Source organism: Terrapene carolina, unplaced genomic scaffold (assembly GCF_002925995.2).
Source record: "Terrapene carolina triunguis isolate 2854851 unplaced genomic scaffold, T_m_triunguis-2.0 Scaffold120, whole genome shotgun sequence".
Taxonomy (NCBI): Eukaryota; Metazoa; Chordata; order Testudines; family Emydidae; genus Terrapene; species Terrapene triunguis.
In genome coordinates this window covers 9,648,913-9,669,764 of record NW_020664471.1, presented here as the reverse complement: position 1 = coordinate 9,669,764, position 20,852 = coordinate 9,648,913, and the positions used below count along the sequence as shown (strand labels likewise).

Here is a 20,852-nt window from a genome sequence, read left to right as displayed (position 1 = left end):
CCTGAGGGGAAAGGCAGGGGTGAGTCCAGACTGAGACAGGGGGTCCAGTTTGTAGGAAGAAATAACTGGAACTCTAAGCTACAGAAACTCTGCAAATTGTCTAAAACAACATTTAGGGTGAGAAATTACTTCTTGAAATCAATCTCTTTAAGATCTGAAGCTTAGTATGCACGTTTTGTTTTATTTGCTCAGTAATCTGCTTTGTTCTGTTTGCTATCCCTTATAATCACTTAAAATCTGCCTTTTAAAGTTAATACATTTATTTTGTTTATAACATAACCCAGTTTGTGCGATTCATATCTGGGGGGAAGGGGGCAAGAAGCTGTGCATATCTCTCTTCACATTGAGGGAGAGAGAATTTTGTATGAGCTTGTGCTGTGCAGATCTTTCTATACAGGGAGGTGGGCACCTGAGTGCTGGGGCAAGTCTCTAAAGCTGAGTCTTCCCAGAGCTGATCTTGGTGTCTGTGTCTTTCTGCAGCTGGGTGTGGCCCTGCCTGTGTGTGTGCTAGAGGAAGCTTAAGAGCCTGGCTCAGCAGGACAGGGTAAAGGGGGCCCAGGCTGTTGGAACAAGCGGGCTCAGTGCATCAGGTGGCACCTTAAAGTGGGGCAACCCGTCACAAGCCCCTTGAGATGCTTTTAATGACTTATAAGTCGTGACTAGCCTTTGAAAAACAGGTTGAATGGCTACATTATTTTTGCCCAAACTAGATCATGAACAAACATTTTTGTTTTAAGAACTATCGTGATGCATCCAGTTCAGATCCCTCAGAACAAAACATTCCACTTACAAACAATTCTGTTCATAATGTGTGTTATTTTCAGGTGGCTTTTTCCTTCCTTGATTTGTAATTCCAAGAGACATTAAAGATACAGTGACTTCTCAAAGGTCAAGGCTAAGGGCTAAAAATACTGTGGTGAAGTCTTTCTCTCCCCCATCCCCCATGTTTCTATCAAGTTGAAAATGTAATTGGTAGGGTGTGCAAATGTCACAGAAGCCCAAAATAAAATTAGACCCACAAATTCATAAATTCTAAGGTTGGGAGGAATCCTTGTGATCATCTGACATCCTGTACAACACCGGCCATACAATTTCAGGCAATGATTTCTGCATCAATTTTAAATAACTTGTCATTGAATTACAGCATATCTTTGGGGAAGAAGACCTCCAATCTTGATTTAAAGACTCCAAGTGATGGAGAATCCACCACAACCCTAGGTAAATTGCTCCAATGGTTAATTACTCTCACTAAAAATGGGCATCTTATTTCTAGTTTGAATTTGTCTACCTTCAGCTCCCAACCACTGGATCTGGCTATGACTTTGTCTGCTAGATTAAAGAGCTCTCTGCTAACAGAAATATTCTCCTTGCGTACGTACTTACAGACCACAATCAAGTCACTTCTCTCAACACATTCTATGCAACAGTGTCTCAGGAATTCCTTATGGCTGCTTGTTTCTCTCAAGGATGTTTGTAAACTTCACCTAGCAGAAAGCACATCAGCAGGACCCTAAAACAAGACAACAACCAAACTCAAGAAATGCCCATCAAACTCCCCCACCTTGCTCCAGAAAAGAAAAGCTCCTAGAAGAATAATCCAAGTCTGGCAAGAAGCATGAAGGCTTGCTAGAGAGATGGGCTGTGCCAGTCTCTTTGCCTCACTGCCTGATCTGGAAGTGGCTGGGTATTTTGGAGATGGTTAGGCTTGGGACTGGCACATGCCTCTTCTTCTAATTTCCTTTCAGACTGGATTTATTTCTCTTGTGAGAGTTACCCCTTTCCCCCGTGCAGTTTGCCCAGGCTGTTGCTTTTGATGGGTCTTGGCAGGGATTTTTGATTCTTCTTCATTTTTCTGGTGCTGCTGAGGAGTTTTCTGTTGGATGAAGTTTACCCACCACTGGACAGGAAAACTGAGCCACAAGGATTTCCTGAGGAGAAGCTGATACATGCTCGGTGTGAGGTTTCTCACTTCTCCTTTTCTATGCTGACATTTCACATGTCTAATATTTTTATTATCACCTCGATAAAAGAGGAACAACACACAAAATAACTATCCACTAACATATGTGTAGCCTTGAGGCCCAGTCTTCAGAGAAACCAGTGTCTCTTATGAAGTACAGTACTCTAAGAAAAAAATCAGCTGAGAGGAGACAGCAAATCAGTGCTTTCAGCACCTGCTATTGTGTTACTAAGGCAGTAAAGTTATAAAAACCTGCCCTGTAAAGCAACTCCTGCTATATAAGGCAGTACTGAAAGCTCCAAGTCAAGGGGTGAATTCTGTCTATATATAGCCTTGTTTTAAAGACAGTGAATCTTTGAAGGGCAAGTATCAATACCTTGAGGTCTCATTTTTAAATACTCCTAAAATAAAACCTGGGAGAGACTGGTGGATGCTATAATGTAGTGGAGAGCCTCCTGTACCCACAGGCCTCCCACCAAGATGAATTTGTGGCCTTGATAACCATGAGACACGTTGCTCTTTATAGAATTATAGAATCATAGAACTGGAAGGGACCTTGAGAGGTCATCTAGTCCAGTCCCCTGCACTCATGGCAGGACTAAGTATTATCTAGACCATCCCAGACAGGAGTTTGTCTAATCTGCTCTTAAAAATCTCCAATGATGGAGATTCCACAATATCTGTAGGCAATTTATTCCAGGGCTTAACCACCCTGACGGTTAGGAAGTTTTTCCTAATGTCCAACCTAAACCTCCCTTGCTGCAATTTAAGCCCATTGCTTTTTGTCCTATCCTCAGAGGTTAAGAAGAACAGTTTTTCTCCCTCCTCCTTGTAACAACCTTTTATGTACTTGAGAACATGTCCCCTCTCAGTCTTCTCTTTTCCAGATTAAACAAACCCATTTTTTCAATCTTTCTTCATAGGTCATGTTTTCTAGACCTTTAATCATTTTTGTTGCTCATCTCTGGACTTTCTCCAATTTGTCCACATCTTTCCTGAAATGTGGCATCCAGAACTGGACACAATTCTCCAGTTGAGGCCTCATCAGCGCGGAATAGAGCGGAAGAATTACTTCTTGTGTCTTGCTTACAACGCTCCTGCTAATACATCCCAGAATGATGTTCGCTTTTTTTCAACAGTGTTACGCTGTTGACTCATATTTGGCTTGTGGTCCACTATGACCCCCATGTTTTTAAATAATGGTCCACTATGACCCTGTAACTGAAATAACCTGAAAGAGAAGGAAAAACACAAACAGACAAACAAACTCACTCAGCCCAGGATTAGTACTTGCACCTTGTTCGTTCAGCAGGGGGATTTCCTTCTCCCCCTCTCAAACTACCCTGTTTGCGGTCCCCTGTTCACTATGAGTCAGCGCTGTACATTTTTTCAGTAGCAACATCTTGTTTTTAAATGATACTACAACAACTTTAGGTTTTCAAATAATTTTTTTTAAATGATCTGGTTATTATATTGGAGTGATCTCACTACAACATCTCATGAGCCAAATTTTCAAAGGTGCTACATAAGTTGTCCTCAAGGAATTTCCCTGTGGGAACTCAGCTTTTGAATGTGCATGAGTGTGGGGATGTGTGCACACAATGAAGATCATATAGAAACTTTGAAGACAATTTAGAACTCTCTTTTGACAATCAGGCCCTTTCTGTTAATTCTAAGAGTTCCCCACACATCCACCACTGGATACTTGCAAGCGCATGGTGCTCATCTACCTGTGTGCTTCACATTCAGTCTGCTCTTCACTGCTGGGAGGCAGGATATCACTAGTCCCAGCCCTTGCATTCATTCTCTGAGAATTCCAACATCTTTTTAAAAAACAAAAGAAAGTAAGGTAGCTACCTCCTATTACACTACTGCTTTCTCCCTGTGCAAGCAGAGTAGACTCATGTTGCAATCTTCAGAATATATTTCTAATAATGATATGTTTGCTACTAAGTCTGTCGGAGGCAATGATCTCAGTCACAAGTTGCCTTTATCCAGTCATATGGTACATTTCTAATCTTTCTTACATTCATAGCTGCCAAAATTATTAACTTCTGTGGCTGCTTCACAACATTATGTAAAATACTAAAACTCTTACTTGCAACCATTTAAAAGTCTTCAAAGCACCAAAGAAATTAACTAACCCCAATCCTGCACACACTTCTGCATGTGCTTAACATTAAGCATGTGTAAAGTCCCAATGACAACCATGCTGATTTCAATGACACTGCTCCTGTGTTGCATGTGTATGTGTAAGTGTTTGCAAGACTGGGGCCAACACAGTCAACTAGAACATAATACCATCAGTAAAACCCTGAAATGTAAAGTATAACCTGGTATCAGAGTCGGTAGAGGGCAGAAATATTGACCCAAAAGTTGAAAGTTTGAAACAAGACTTTTGGTCCTGGGTCATTAAGTCAGAATCACCAGAAAAGTGCATGATCTTGCAAAATTAAAAGGGGAGGAATAAACATCAAAGATTAATTGCCTTTCACTTGGCAAAAGAAATGCATCTCTGCTTTATAGCTGTAGCAAACCTATTACAGAATTCTTACAAATTCTCCATTGGAAAATTCTATCCCTACGGGATTAGCCAGCTGGTAACATACTGACCCAAGTGACCCAGAAAACAGCACTTAATTTGTATCCACAAAATACAGGAAAGCACGTGAGTAAGGGCTGTAGGAACAAGCCCATATATTAACTCACTTTTTTAAAAACAACAAAAATGGATTTATGTTACCAGTAAAGCTCTTAAGACCTAAAGGGCTAATGCTATTGCTCTGAATTGTCTCATCTTCTAACAGTGAGCTTGCAATATTCTACTTGCCAAGGGAGAATATATGTTTATTTTAGATTTGAGAGTAAAAATCTCATTTTCCCCCCTTATCATCAATCATGATGGTAAAGGGCCAGGAAGCAGATTTTGGCCCAATTCAGAGGTGAGCAAAAGTGAGCCAAGTAGGGTTGCCGGGCATCCAGTTAAAAGTCCGGTCAGTGGCGCAGTAGGGGCTAAGGAAGCAGCCGGCATGTCCCTGCGGCCCCTAGGCACAGGGGTGGCCAGGGGGCCTCCACGTGCTGCCCCAGCCCTGAGCGCCAGCTCTGCAGCTCCCACTGGCCGGGAACCATGGCCAATGGGAGCTGCGGGGGTGGCACTTGCAGACAGAGGCAGCGCGCAGAGCGGCCTGGCTGTGCCTCCACCTAGGGGCTGCAGGGACATGCCTGCCGCTTCCGGGAGCTGCCTGAGGTAAGCACTGCTCGGCGCCCGTGCCCTGAACTCCCTCCCCTGCCCCAGCTCCAACTCAGAGCCCCCTCCCACACTCCGAACCCCTCATCCCCAGCCCCACCCCAGAGCCCACATTCCCAGCCAGAGCCCTCACCCCCTCCCACGCCCCAACCCCCCAGCCTCAGCCCGGTGAAAATGAGTGAGTGAGGTTGGGGGAGAGAGAGTGACGGAGGATAGAGTGAGCAGGGATGGGGCCTCAGAGAAGTGGTGGGGTAGGGGCAGAGGGCAGGGGGCAGGGCGAGGGTGTTCAGTTTTCTGTCATCAGAAAGTTGGCAACCCTAGAGCCAAGAGGGCACTTATGTTGGTGTACAGTACACCTCCTTCCAATCCTTCCTGGTCATGCATGTTACACCAATTTAGATTCACTCTAGACTAGTGGTCACCAACCGGTCGATTGCGATCGACTGGTCGATCCTAAAGGATCTCCCAGTCGATTGCAATCTCTGGTGGTGTAGCGTGGCTGCCGCTAAGGCAGGCTCCCTCCCTACCCCGGCCTCATGCTGCTCCCGGAAGCGGCCAGCGCGGCCCCGCGGGGCAGGGGGGGTGTCCTCATGCTGCTCCTGGAAGGGGCCAGCTGCTGGTCCTGCAGCTCCCATTGGCAGGGAACAGGAAGCTGTGGCCAATGGGAGCTGAAGGGGCGGTGCTTGCAGAGGGGGGCAGCACGCAGAGCCACATGCCCCCCCCTCCCAGGGGTGCAGGGGCGTGCTGGCCCCTTCCAGGAGCGGCATGGGGCCAGGGTAGGCAGGAAGCCTGCCTTAGTGGCAGCCACGCTGCGTTGCCAACTGGGAGCCGCCGGAGGTAAGTGCTGTCCGGCGAGAGGCCGCACCCCATACCCCCTCCTTCACCCCGAACCCCTTCCTGTATCTCAACCCCCAGTCCTGAGCCAGGCTCCCGGAGCCAGCACCCCATACTCCCTCCTGCACCCCAACACTCTGCCCCAGTCCTGACCCCCTCCCAGAGCCAGCACCCTGTACCCCCTTCCTGCACCCCAAACCCCTGCCCCAGCCCTGACCCCCATCCCAGAGCTTGCACCCCTCACCCCCTCCTGCACCCCAACCCCCTGCCCCAGAATCAGCCCAGAGCCCACTCCCACACTGCGAACCCCTCGGCCCCAGCCCAAAGCCCATAACCCTCCTGAACCCCAACCCCCTACCCCAGCCTGATGAAAGTGAGTGAAGATGGGGGGATGGAGTGACGGGGAGGGGGATGGAGTGAGTGGGGTGGGGCTTTCGGGAAGGGGCAGGGCCTTGGGGAAGGGGTGGGGTAGATCCTTAAATTCAAAAAGTGATCTTGGACATAAAAAGGTTGGAAACCACTGCTCTAGACTCACCTCTATAATCCCTCACGCATTTACCAACATGGATTTTACAATCTTCCCCTTGTGCATCATGTCCTAATTTGACCCTCTGTGCCTAAATTGGTAAATTTTAATTACAGTTTTCCAAGGTTGTGTGGAGATTACAGTTGGAATGGGTAGGAAAGAAAGGGATGGTCTCCCCACTCTATGAGACCTTATAGAAACTCGTCTCCTAGTGTTCAGGGTGGGTTGGAGAACTATGGTACAGGAAACTAGCCACCCACTGAAGGAATCATCCCTGCTTAACCAGTTGATTTCAAATTAGAAATCCAAATGGATACTGACATTGCTCAGAACTGTTCCTCTCCAGGACTGCAGGAACAGCCAATGGAAGAATTTCCCTCTTGTTCGTGTGAAATCATTTAACCTGTTCAAATACAAAGAACGCTGCGAAGGAAGAGTGTTGTTTCCTATTAATTGGTTGTTTTGTTAATAAAGATAAATCAGAAACCTCCTAGGCAAGGAACAGTCAGTAGACTCTTTACCTGTCATCACAGTAGGTAAATTTCATGTCCATGCTATGGCGACTCAAGAAAGTCTTGCTGTCCAGTGGGATATCCATGTTTGATGGGTGCTGAATGGGTTCACACATTATTATAAGGCAGGTGAGGAGAGGCTCCTTATACCCACACAGGGTGTGAGGAGGGCAAGTGTTATACACCTTAACTTGTCCAGTGCAGTGCAAGACCTGAAACAAATAATGATTTTATAACAGGGCATTAGTTTAAAAGGTACTTTCTGAAAAGACAGTCTGACTTTCATCAATAAAACTTGTTATGGCTAAAATGTGGTACCTTCCATGTGGCAGATTTGAGGTTTACAGTTCTGCCTCTGTTGGTAACAGTGCATTTCATTCTCATGAAGAAGTCACGCTCTGTGGATATCTCTTTGCTTTTCTTTCCAAAGCCTGGACCTAAGGTGAGGAAAAAAGGCAATTTCTTGACTAATAAGCTTTTTGCGGGGGCTGGGGGATGTTTGTGTTGCTTTTTAAAATTCTCTCTTTTATTTTTAAGCATAAAGGATTTGTAGTTAACAACAGATGGTTTGGTTCTCAAATTGTTACCTTCCACATCAAGACCTGTGCCCTGCGCACTCTTGGTTTAAGTAATATTTAGCATGAGTGTGAAAAATAAATCCCCTCCTAGGATAAAATATTAGATCTCTCCGCCCTTTTCGTCCCATTTGAACCCCATGCTAAGTCCCCAAGCGTGCAAACTACTTCATGTGAGCAGACTCCTGTACCCATGCAGAGCCTCACAGAATCAAGCAGGGCTCTGTACAAGGGCAATGGTCCACCCATGCAGAGCAGTTTGCACAGGTTTGGGGTGTAAAGACTTAAATGGTACGGGAGCCCTGTTCATTTTTAACCCGTATTTCAGCCTGTGGTACATAATCTTTGCAAACTATTGCAAGTGAAGACATTGCATCTGTTTTAGCTTAGAAACAAGAAAGCACCAGAACACACAGTTCTTAGTGCTGTTATATTTAATCATAAAGTTTTAAAAACAGTGGAAAAGATGTTGATGCCAAATACTACTCCAGGCGTTAACATTCCCATTTGCCCATGGCCACTATCTAACTTCTGCTATCTGTTAGTTGCTTTATTGGGGTGTTTAAAAGGCAAAGAAGAAAAATACATCAAAGATTTTAACTTTTTTCTTACCAGTTTTCAAACTCAGATTCTCTCGAATTTCCTCATGGTCACATGGGTGGGTAAAGTCAAATATGCTATGTCCAGTTAATTCCACCTGTTCAGAAAACAATACATATATTTAGCCAAAAGTGAGGAGAATAAATAAAATTTAATAATACAGAAGACTATTTTGGAACACTGATTCATTCAATGCGATCAGAGAAAAGGCAAAAGCAATACATCATGCCTGATCTTTTCTTAATGATAATTTCAGTTCCTCCCATTCTTTTACCTGTTTCCCTAAGGTATGATTTCTCTGGGGCATTTTTGAGGATATTTTGGGTAACAACAAAATAATTCTTAAGCTTAGAACTATAAGCTAGATAGCCTCAATAAACTAATCAGTCAGTAAAACTAAGTCTATTTACACCAACTGAAGATCTGGCCCTAAAATATTAAAAACAGAAATGATATTGGAGACACAACGTGACAAATTCAACCCCGGTGTGTGCAACTGTCATGGTGTGCATATCAGCAATAATTTTAGCCCACTCTTATTTATCAGCTATTATTTAGATTCTATACCTTGTAGATTCATTTGTGCATTTTGATTTAACCCTTAAACTGATTGGTAACTCACTTCACCAATGCAAAGGGCCTGATCTGAAGTCAATGAAAAGACTTCATTGACTTCAATAGCCTTTGGATCTAACTGACAAGTAATCAGACTGTATGTGGGAGAAGGGCAACATGGCACCACAGCTCTCCCACACATGCTGCAGTCACTGCTCCAGGCTCTGGACTGGAATAGCAGCTGCAGCTCCTGAATGCCATGTGCAAAGTATGTAAGGAGCACTGGATTAGAGCAAGATAGATCCTGTGGCCCTTAGCTCTGTTTGTCCCTGACCCATCTTCTCACAGTCTTTGTAGGGCCACTCCCCTACCTTGGGGTACATGTGGTGCTGAGCAACCCCTGCACAGCCACTCCACCCCCTGCACTTATGGCAGTCAATGGCCCCCCATGCCACAGGTGACTCTTAGCACAGGCAGTGCCTCAAGCACTGGGGCACTTTGTCCCTCCTCTTCTCTCCCTGTGGCACATAACAGTTTAGTCTCCTGCGGGCTACAATGTTTTGGTCTGATTTCAGCTGTTGGTTTTTGTGCGTGAGTGCTGGGTGCTGTTGGTTGCCTGTGACATACAGGAGGTCAGAGTAGATGATCTGGTGGTCCCTTCTGGCCTTAAACTCTATAACATTAAAAAGATCCCTCCTAACCCCAAACAAACCACTCCCCTATCAAAAAAATTTGTGAACATAGGCTGGTTTTGTAGCCTACAAATCTGGGGCCTAGCAGGCCAAATGGAAAATGGTGTCCCAGATCTGAGAACCCTTCACTGAGAATATCCTGCACCCAGGCACCTCAGTTTTAAACTGAGAGGCTGACAGCTCAAGGTGCTGATTCAGAGTGCTGCAGTGTCACACAGGGGCTACATTTGCTCACTGTGTCTTTCACTGAATGAGATCACAGCTTTATTAAACATAATTTGAATTAGTCAGAAGCACAGTGAAGACAGAGAAACTATGTCAAGGTTTCTAGGAATTATGTTACAATGGCAGCTCTTTGAAAGCAGTAGGAAACAGGTTACCTGCGTGAGACCCATGTATTTGTTGATGTTCTCTGACAAAAAGATCATGTCTCCATCTTGTGTCACCACAGCAATAAATCCCTCCAAAGCTTTCAGGTACAAGGTGTCTATCTGCTGGTCTGTCTCTAGGTCACTCTCATTGTCAGCACATACTGAAATAAAAGGAAAGTGGCCAAAAAAATCAGTTTTCAGAGCCATCATTTTTCTGCTTACTTTCTAATGACACCAAATAGCAAAATGCTTTTCTGATGCCAGAATGCTGGTTATAGAAAAACCCTCTGTTTGCATTATTGGGGAGGATGACAACTGGGTGGGCCATCTGCATTGGGTCTGAAGGGGACATGTCCATCATTAGGAAGAGAGAAGACATCTTTTGTAAAGGTGAAGAAACACTTACCTTACAGTAACTGTAGTTCTTCAAGAAGTGTTGTCCATATATATATTCCACTGTTGGTGCACATGCACCCAGTGCATTCACGTTCAGATTCTTTTGGCTAGCAGTGTCCTTTGGGGGCCACACCTGTAACGTGAATGTCCTTGTGCCTCCAATTGAGGACATAAAGGGTGGGGCAACCCCAACTGCTCCTCAGCTCCTTCACCAATATAGAAACCAGGTGTTGTCAGACTCTCTGTGGTAGCGGGGAAAGAGGGTGTCTCACGGAATAGATATGGGCAACATATCTTGAAGAACCACAGTTACTGTAAGGTAAGTAACTATTTCTTCTTCTTCGAGTCCTTGCCTATATATATTCCACTCTTGGGACTCACAAGCAATAACCTATATCATAAGAAATGGGCACTAGGAGCCTACCTAAATAATGAACAAAGCGTGACCCTACCAAAAATTAGCATCAAATTTTGACACTTCCACTATGGAGTAAAACTGGACAACTATGTACACTGGACCCTAAGTACAGCTCTCTAGCATTGGGATATTTCTCAAAGCAGCAACAGAAGCTGCTTGCACTCTCGTAGAGCGAGCTGTCACTCTCACTGGCGGGTCTACGTTTCCTAACTCATGGCACAGTCGGATACGAGTAGAAATCCAGTTAGAAAATCTCTTTGTTGAAATGGCCTGACCTTTCACTCTGTACCCAGAAGGTATAAACAATCTGGGGGATACCCTAAATGGCTTAGTTCTGGCTTTGTAGAAAGCGAGTACCTAAGAACTTCTAGGGCATGAGGTTTAGCCTTACCTTTGTTTGAATGTGGCTTGGGGAGAAACATAGATGGGAGTATAAAACGTTGTTTAGATAGAAATCAGAGACTACCTTGGCAAAAACCTTTGGGTGAGGTCTCAAGGATACCTGGTTTCTACAAAAAACTTTACATGGGGGTCCTTGCACTAGTGCTTGCATCTCTACTAGCCTTATGGAGGATATTACTGCTCCCTGGCAGACTGTTTTGATGAAATAGTGATTGTGTAGCTAATGGTGCAAAGGGTGGGCCCATTAACTCTGTCAGTGCAATATTTAGATCCCAAGGAGTGGGACATTCTCTGACTGGGAGATATACCCTCATACGGTCTTTTAGAAACCAAGGCACCAGAGGGCATGAAAATGTGGAATACCTCTATATTGTTCTGGGGGAACATGCACTGACATATCCAGGTGATGACCACTTGGCTGATACAGAGACTTCAACCACCCTTGCATACAATGAAGATGAAGTCTGTCATGCTGCATTACATAGGTGGAGGAGGCCATTGTGCCCTAAAAGTCTGAGACAAGTCCTCACCAATATCTTGGGATGAACTTGTAGGTAATTGGACAGGTCTTGGAATCTCTCTTGTGGAAGATAAGCCATTTGAGATATTACCTCTAGCTCAGGGGCGGGCAAACTTTTTGGCCTGAGGGCCATATTGGGTTTCTGAAATTGTATGGAGGGCCGATTAGGGGAGGCTGTGCCTCCCCAAACAGCCAGGTGTGGCCCGGGCCCCACCACCTCATAGACTCATAGACTTTAAGGTCAGAAGGGACCAATATGGTCATCTAGTCTGACCTCCTGCATGATGCAGGCCACAAAAGCTGACCCACCCACTTTCCCTTAACTCAGCTGTTGAAGTCTCCAGATCGTGATTTAAAGACTTCAAGTCCCAGAGAATCCTCCAGCTTGCGACCCCTGCCCCATGCTGCGGAGGAAGGCGAAAAACCTCCAGGGCCTCTGCCAATCCACCCTGGAGGAAAATTCCTTCCCAACCCCAAATATGGCGATCAGTAGAACCCCGAGCATATAGGCAAGATTCTCCAGCCGGACCCTCATTTTACCAGCGATGGCACGTTATTGCCTAATTGACTAGAATCCCGTTATACCATTCCCTCCATAAACTTATCTAGCCTAATCTTGAAGCCAGAGAGGTCTTTTGCCCCCACCGTTTCCCTCGGAAGGCTGTTCCAAAATTTCACCCCTCTGACGGTTAGAAACCTTCGTCTAATTTCAAGCCTAAACTTCCCCACGGCCAGTTTATATCCATTTGTTCTCATGTCCACATTAGTACTGAGCTGAAATAATTCCTCTCCCTCCCTGGTATTTATCCCTCTGATATATTTAAAGAGAGCAATCATATCCCCCCTCAGCCTCCTTTTGGTTAGGCTAAACAAACCCCTACCCCATCCACCCCTCCCTGTCCCCTGACCACCCACGGATCCCCTGCCCCTGATTGCCCCCCACCGCCCCATCCAATCCCTCCTCTCATTCCTGACTGCCCCCCTGGGACCCCTGCCCCCATTCAACCCCTGTTCCCTGCCCTCTGACCGTCCCCGGGATCCCTGCCTCATCCAACCACCCCTTCTCCCTGACCGCCCCCGGAACCCCTGCCCCTGACCGCCCTTCGATGCCCCATCCAATCCCTCCTCTCATTCCTGACTGCCCCCCTGGGACCCATGCCCCCATTCAACCCCCCTGTTCCCCGCCCTCTGACCACCCGGACTCCTATCCACACCCCCACCCCCTGACCACCACCTCAAACTCCCCTGCCCTCTATCCAACCCCCCCTGCTCCCTGCCCCCTTAGCACGCTGCCTGGAGCACAGGTGGCTGGCGGCGCTACAGCCGCATCGCCCAGAGCACCAGGACAGGCAGCCGCGCCACCCGGCTGGAGCCAGCCACACCCTCCCACAGTACAGAGCACCGCGTCAGGCCGCGGCTCTGCAGCTGCGAGACCCAGCAAGAGCTCGCAGCCCCGCTGCCCAGAGCATTGCACCAGCGGTGCAGTGAGCTGAGGCTGCGGGGGAGGGGGAACAGCAGGGGAGGGGCCAGGGGCTAGCGTCCTGGGCCAGGAGCTCAGGAGCCAGGCAGGAGGGTCCCGCGGGCCGGATATGGCCCACAGGGCGTAGTTTGCCCACCTCTGCTCTAGCTGGAGAGACAACTGTACGGTAGATTGGAAGGAGAGATTTTTTTAGGTTCAAGAACCAAAACTGCCTCAGCCATGCTGGAGGTACACCATGATTATCCCTTGAATGGGAATTAGTATTGACTTTTCACCTCTCTAGGTCTAAGAGAGAACAGAGACCACTGAATGGGGTCATCTAGCTGTTGATGCAACATTTTTTTGTTAAAGAGGCTAAAGAGCGTAGCAGATGTTCTGTACAAGATAAACCTGCACTTCTTGTCCCCTGAGATAAGCTGCCACTACTGGTAGCCATTGTTGTGAATATCCTTGATTCTGTCAATAGATTAAAATGGTAGCAACCTATACTGGCAGTACAAATTGCCCACTTGAACTCTCATACCTTCTGTGGGCAGGACAAATTGCTATATGGAAATAAGCATCCTGGCGGTCATATGCTGTGTACCAGTCAAGTGGATTTAGGGTTAGAATTATCAAGGACAGAGCCACCTTCCTGACCTTGATCTTGTGAATAAAGGTGTTCAGCTGCCTGAGGTCCAGAATAAGGCACCAGCCCTCTTTCTCTTGAGGCACTTCTTCCACTGCTTTGGGATTTAGAAATGACTGCACATCCTGATGTAGCCTGCTGTCATGAGAGGGGGCCTGAAAAGGGATGGAGAAGATGTATGGGGATTGTGGCTGAGGGTGGTCTGGAATTGGATGGAATAACCCATTTCTATGATTTTCAGGGTACAGGGCTCCATAGTGATGATGATCCAGATCATATGAAAATGAAATAAAAGATTCTCAAAAGGAGGAGATATAACAGGGATATCCAGAAGAATATGTACACTGCTCCTGACCAAGCACTTAGATCTGCTGCCTTGATGAAGTGGATGCAGATGACTTCCTATTGTGGAATTTTTGGCACTTTCTTGGAGTTTCAAATTATCTTTATTGGGTACCTCTCCTGTGGTTGAGGCCTAAAGTGCTTCCACTTTGATGCAGGAGTATAGATTCCTAAGGACCTTAGTGTGGTATGTGAGTCCTTCAGAAAGTGTAAAGCTTCATCGTTTTCACAGTGAAAGTTTCACATCCCATAAACAAAGATCCTCAGTTGTAATTTGTACTTCATTAGGGATCCCTGATGACTAGAGCCAAGAGGATCTCCTTCTGGCAATTGAGGTAGCCATAAATCTGGAAGCTGTAATTGTAGATCAATAGCTACTTGGAGGGTTGTTCGCACCACCAGTTGACCTTTGACCACCAAAGACTTAAATTGCTCCCTAGTACCTTGGGGAAGGTTTGACACTTGGCAGACCAGGTGCCAGCTCATGCCAGAGCCCTAGGCCAATTCACTTGTATATTAGTATAGATCAAAGTGATGGTTAAATGTATAAGAGTGTACTTAGTGTTTAAACTTCATGAAAACTAGTGGGATGTTACTTGCATTGTTTTCACTTATTTGTATCCCGTTATAATACAGTAGCAAACATTTACATTGTGTATACCCCTGTAACTAAATAACCTATCATACGAGCCATCAAGCAAGAAAGAAGCCTTGTGGAATGCAAATGAAGAACTTTAACAGAAAAGTGCTAATTTCAAAGAAAGTGGTCATTGTGTGTGATGTTTGAAGGTCAAAGACTCAAAATGCATTCCTTACTCTCTGTAATCAAAGGGAAAGTTCACATGTAAAGTAACACTATCAGTTTGATTTCTGTGAGAAGCAGCTATAAGTATGGATTCAAGGAAGAATTCTGCATCTATGTACTATTTGGACTCTTACAGGGAAGGGTACCATATGCAAAGCAGAGATCCCCAGAGACAATATGGGCTTCCTGAAAAGACTTTTGGAAAACTGGCTGTTTATTACATCACTGCCACCATTTGAAATTACAAACTCTGACTCACCTGTGCAAATATTTCCCCTGCTTTAACCTCTCAATAACTCTCCTTTCCTTTTCTTAGCTAATAAACGTTTAGTTCGTTTACTATAGAATTGGCTACTAAGTGACTGGTGTCACTGGAAGCAAGCCAAATGCGATGTGATTTTTGGTGTAAGTAACTATTTTATCACAAAGTCCACTTTGTCTGGGTGGCAAGATAGATTGGAGAGTCTATGGGAACTGTCTGTGACTCCATGATAAGACTGGCATAGTGATCCAGGAGTTCCTATTTGTCACTGGCTTGGTGAAATCTAATTATAGAACACACTAGTTTGGGGTGTATGCCCTGTTTTCTGACAGTCTTCCCTGAGCTAGGCACTCATAACCATGAGCCATTCCAGACAGCATGACAGAAGCTTGTCTGCAAATTTAGATATGAAATCTCAATTCATATAATTGTGCTTCACCATCAGGGCCTGGTAATTGGCAATTCTCATTTGGAGCTGTGATGTAGAATTTTCTATCGTTTGATATTGCTTTTTGTTGAATGTCTTATAGTCATCTAAGTCAAGGCAGATGACATAGGTACCACAGTCTCCACGGGGGATGTGGATGAGATGAATGCTAGGATGGGATGGTCTTCTGTCTGCGACTCCACACCAGAGCCATGACCAGTCTGTTCAGCAGATTGTGGAACAGACTATGCTGGTTGTAGAGTCCCCTTGTGAGATGGATAAGGAGACCTAGCTCTGGACTGAGATGCAGACTCTGGCTTTCTAGCATGACTCATTCCCCATGGAACTTAATAAGGCCAAGGGTGTTGGGAAGCATAAGAGGCAGGTGGCCAAGGGGAATACTATAACACACCAGGGAATACTATAATTCTTTGAGACTCTATAGGCTAAGATAATTAAACTAAGTCTTTGACTCCATCTCAGGCATATACTGGTCTTAATGCCCAGACCTCAGAGAACAAGCGAGTGAAACCTCTCTACTGCCCTCAGAGCCTGAGGAGGAGAACGAATAAGCATCCTGGAGAGGAGAAACTGTACCAGCTGATGTCCTGGGAGACGCCTCAGACTGAACTCTGATCAATACTGCTTAAGTACTCAGTACCACAGGAGCCGGCTCCTCCTTTCCCAGGGGGTCTCAACCCCCGCTCAGCCCCAGGGCCCAACTCCACCCCACCTCTTCCTGCCCCTGCCCCACTTCTTCCTGCCCTAGCTCCGCATCCTTCCCCGAACGCACTCCATCCCCACTCCTCCCCCCAGTGCCTCCTGCACACTGCGGAACAGCTGATCTCAGCGGGCAGGAGGCACAGGGAGGGATGGGGAGGAGTTGATTGCTGGGGCTGCTGGCAGGCAAGAGACGCTGGGGGGGAGCTGGCTGCCAGTGGGAGCTAAGCACCCACTCATTTTTTTCATGGGTGCTCCAGCCTTGGAGCACCCACGGAGTTGGCGCCTATGCTCAGTACCAGTGTAGGAGCAATGGTTGGTATCAGGGGAGGCACCCTCACTACTGCCAATAGCAGGGAATCTGGTATTGAAGAGACTAGTAAGAGTTCTGTACAATGCTTCAGTACTGAAGATGTTGGTGCCACAGACAGCTGAGAGGATGACATCAGTATTGGGGTGGGTAGTACCGGGGGCCTCAGTCCTGAAGTGATATAAGAACGGCCATCTAGCCCAGTATCCTGTCTTCTGACAGTGGCCAATTGTCAGGTGCCCCAGAGGAAATGAACAGAACAAGTAATCATCAACTGATCCGTTCCCTGTTGTTCATTCCCAGCTTCTTGCAAACAGAGGCTAGGGACACCATCCCTGCCCATCCTGGCTAATAACCATTGATGGACCTATCCTCCATTAATTTATCTAGTTCTTTTTTGAGCCCTGTTATAGTCTTGGCCTTCACAACATCCTCTGGAAAAGAGTTCCACGGGTTGACTGTGCGTTGTGTGAAGAAATACTTCCTTTTGTTTGTTTTAACCCTGCTGCCCATTAATTTCATTTGGTGACCCCTAGTTCTTGTGTTATGAAAATAATTAAATAACACTTCCTTATTTACTTTCTCCACATCAATCATAATTTTATAGACCTCAATCATATTCTGCTTTAGTCATCTCTTTTCTAAGCTGAAAAGTCCCAGTCTTATTAATCCCCTCTCATAAGGAAGCCGTTCCATACCCCTAATCATTTTTGTTTCCTTTTTCTGAACCTTTTTCCAATTCCAATATATATTTTTTGAGATGGGGTGATCACATCAGCACGCAGTATTCAAGATGTGGGCGTACCATGGATTTATACAGAGACAATATAATATTTTCTGTCTTATTATCTATCCCTTTCTTAATTGCCAATGTTTTGTTTGCTTTTTTGACTGCCGCTGCACATTGAGTGGATGTCTTAAGAGAACTATCCACAATGACTCCAAGATTCTTTCTTGAGAGGTAACAGCTAATTTAGACCCCATCACTTTATATGTATAATTGGGATTAAGTTTTCCAATGTACATTACTCTGCATTTATCAACACTGAATTTCATTTGTCATTTTCTTGCCCAGTCACCCAGTTTTGAGAGATCCTTTTGTAGCTCTTTGCAGTCTGCCTGGGACTTCACTACCTTGAGTAGTTTTGTATCATCTGCAAATTTTGTTACCTCACTGTTTACCCCCTTTTACAGATCATTTATGAATATGTTGAATAGGACTGGTCCCAGTACAGACCCCTGGGGGACACTTCTATTTACCTCTCTCCATTCTGAAAACTGACCATTTATTCCTACCCTTTGTTTCCTATCTTTTAACCAGTTACCACACCATGAGAGGACCTTCCCTCTTATCCCATGACAGCTTACTTTGCTTAAGAGCCTTTGGTGAGGGACCTTGTCAATGGCTTTCTGAAAATCTAACTATATCCACTGAATCCCCCTTGTCCAAATGCTTGCTGACCCCCTCAAAGAATTCTAGTAGATTGGTAAGGCATGATTTCCCTTTACAAAAAGCATGTTGAGTCTTCCCCAACAAATTATGTTCATCTATGTGTCTGACAATTTTGTTCTTTACTATAGTTTCAATCAGTTTGCCCGGTACTGAAGTCAGATTTACCAGCCTGTAATTGCTGGGATCACCTCTGGAGCCCTTTTTAAAAATTGGCATCACATTAGCTATCCTCCAGTCATTTGGTACAGAAGCTGATTTAAATGATAGGTTATGGACTACAGTTAGTAGTTTTGCAATTTCACATTTGAGTTCCTTATCTAGTCCTGATGACTTATTACTGTTTAGTTTATCAAAACTTCTCTAAGGACACCTCAATCTGGGATAGTTCCTCAGATTTGTCACCTAAAAAGAATGGTTCAGGTTTGGGAATCTCCCTCACATCCTCAGCCGTGAAGACCAATGAAAAGAATTCATTTAGTTTCTCTGCAATGACCTTATCGTCCTTGAGTGCTCCTTTAGCATCTCAATCGTCCAATGGCCCCACTGGTTGTTTAACAGGCTTCCTGCTTCTGATGTACTTAAAAAAAATCCTATTACTTTTTGAGTCTTTGGCTAGCTGTTCTTTAAATTCTTTTTTGGTCTTTCTAATTATATTTTTACACTTCATTTGCCAGAGCTTATGCTCCTTTCTATTTTCCTCACTAGGATTTAACTTCCACTTTTTAAAGAATGCCTTTTTGCCACTCACTGCTTCTTTTACTTTGTTGTTTAGCCACGGTGGCACTTTTTTGTTTCTCTATGTTTTTTTAATTTGGGGTATACATTTAAGTTGAGCCGCTATTATGGTGTCTTTCAAAAGTTTCCATGCAGCTTGCAGGTGTTTCACTTTTGGCACTGTACCCTTTAATTTCTGTTTAACTAACCTCCTCATTTTTGTGGACAGTAACTCACTTAAAGTCGTCCCAGTTAACATTGTTTCGTTGTTACGTTGCTGATCAATTAGGGAACATGCTCATTTAAAGTTGTGTAATGCTCCCTTCTAACGTAGTTTGGCAGCCGCCTGCTTTGTCTACTGCTTGCAGAAAGAGCAGCCCGTTGCAGCCAGCTGGTTGGGGCTTGGAACCAGGGTGGACCGGCAGCCCCCTATCAGCTCCCTCTATAGGCTCCCCGCTCCCCTAAGTTCCCTGTGCAGCAGCTGCCTGCAGTTCAGCTGTGTCCCTCCCCCCACTGCCATGTGCTGCTACTGCCCTCTGCCTTGGAGCTGCTCCACGAGACTCCTGCTTGCTGTGCGGGGGGAAGGGAAGGAAGAGGGGGGCTAATGTCAGGGTGTCCTGCACCCTGCTCCTGCACCCTGTTTACCCCATCTTCCATACAGCAGTGGGGGACAGACCATGACTCAGGACAGAGGGAGCTTGCAGCAAGCTGATCTAATTAACAAGGCAGTGTACTTAAGGGAAATGCGCATATCTCCCTCCATTCCTGCTGCCTTGTGTAGAGAGAGAGAGTTAACCCCTGAGGGCTCAGCCAATTGCTAGTTCATCATTTAGCAGTAAGGGAAATATCCCACCCACTGACTCCTCCACCTCAATCACGCCTCACAATCATCACTGTGTACCAGTATTTAAATTGTTTGTTTAAAACTTATACTGTGTGTGTGTGTGTGTGTATATAATATAGTCTTTTGTCTGGTGAAAAAAATTTCCCTGGAACCTAACCCCCTCATTTACATTAATTCTTATGGGGAAATTGGATTAGCTTAACATCGTTTCGCTTAAAGTCGCATTTTTCAGGAACATAACTACAACGTTAAGTGAGGAGTTACTGTAGTTCCCTTTTCTGAAATTAAATGTTATAGTGTTGGGCTGCTGTGGTGTTACCCCGCCAGAGGGACTTTACATTTAATTATATTGTGGTCATGATTACCAAGCGGTCCAGCTATATTCACCTCTTGGACCACATCCTGTGTTCCACTTAGGACTAAATCAAGAATTGCCTCTCCTCTGGTGGGATCCAGGACTAGCTGCTCCAAGAAGCAGTCATTTAAGGTGTCAAGAAACTATCTCTGCATCCCGTCCTGAGGTGACATGTACCCAGTCAATATGGAGATAGTTTAAATCCCCCATTATTATTGAATTTTTTATTTTAATAGCCTCTCTAATCTCCCTGAGCATTTCACAGTCACTATCACCAACCTGGTCAGGTGGTCGGTAATATATCCCTACTGCTATATTCTTCTTATTAGAGCATGGAATTACTATCCATAAAGCTTCTATGGTACAGTTTGGTTCGTTTAAGACTTTTACTTCATTTCATTCTACACTTTCTTTCACACCTAGTGCCACTCCCCCACCAGCACGACCTGTTCCGTCCTTCCGACATATTTTGTACCCTGGTATTACTGTGTCCCATTGATTATCCTCATTCCATGTTTCTGTGATACCTATTATATCAAGATCCTCATTTAATACAAGGCACTCTACTTCATCCATCTTATTATTTAGGCTTCTAGCCGTGGTATATAAGCACTTTAAAAATTTGCCACTTTTTATCTGTCTGCCATTACATGATGTAATTGAATGGGACTTTTTTTCATTTGACTGTTTCTCATCAGATCCTACCTGTATTTTATCATCACAGGTGCCTGACTGGGTGCCAGAGGTACCCTTTTGTGCCTTGTGCTCCCCTTTCAGCTGAGCCATGAGAGGATTTGTGGCTCCCAAGGAAGGACCTGATGATGGAGACTAGATCTCTTCCCTCTGTAGACTCTGCTTTTTCCTCCCCTTTGTCTCCTGAGATTTAACCAGGCAAGGAGGATCT

The 20,852-nt window shown here is 45.3% G+C and overlaps 1 protein-coding gene across 1 annotated transcript in view; it reads right to left on the bottom strand.

Moving 5' to 3' along the window:
• EPAS1 (endothelial PAS domain protein 1) overlaps positions 1 to 20,852 on the bottom strand; it is a 152,310-nt gene that overhangs the window by 37,168 nt on the left and 94,290 nt on the right. Inside the window, exons 3-6 of the mRNA XM_026652519.2 lie at positions 9,882 to 10,033; positions 8,267 to 8,351; positions 7,398 to 7,516; positions 7,089 to 7,291 (exon numbers count right to left, since the gene is read on the bottom strand). Of these exons, the coding sequence (XP_026508304.1) occupies positions 7,089 to 7,291; positions 7,398 to 7,516; positions 8,267 to 8,351; positions 9,882 to 10,033 (559 nt within the window). The remainder of the gene's footprint in view (positions 1 to 7,088; positions 7,292 to 7,397; positions 7,517 to 8,266; positions 8,352 to 9,881; positions 10,034 to 20,852) is intronic.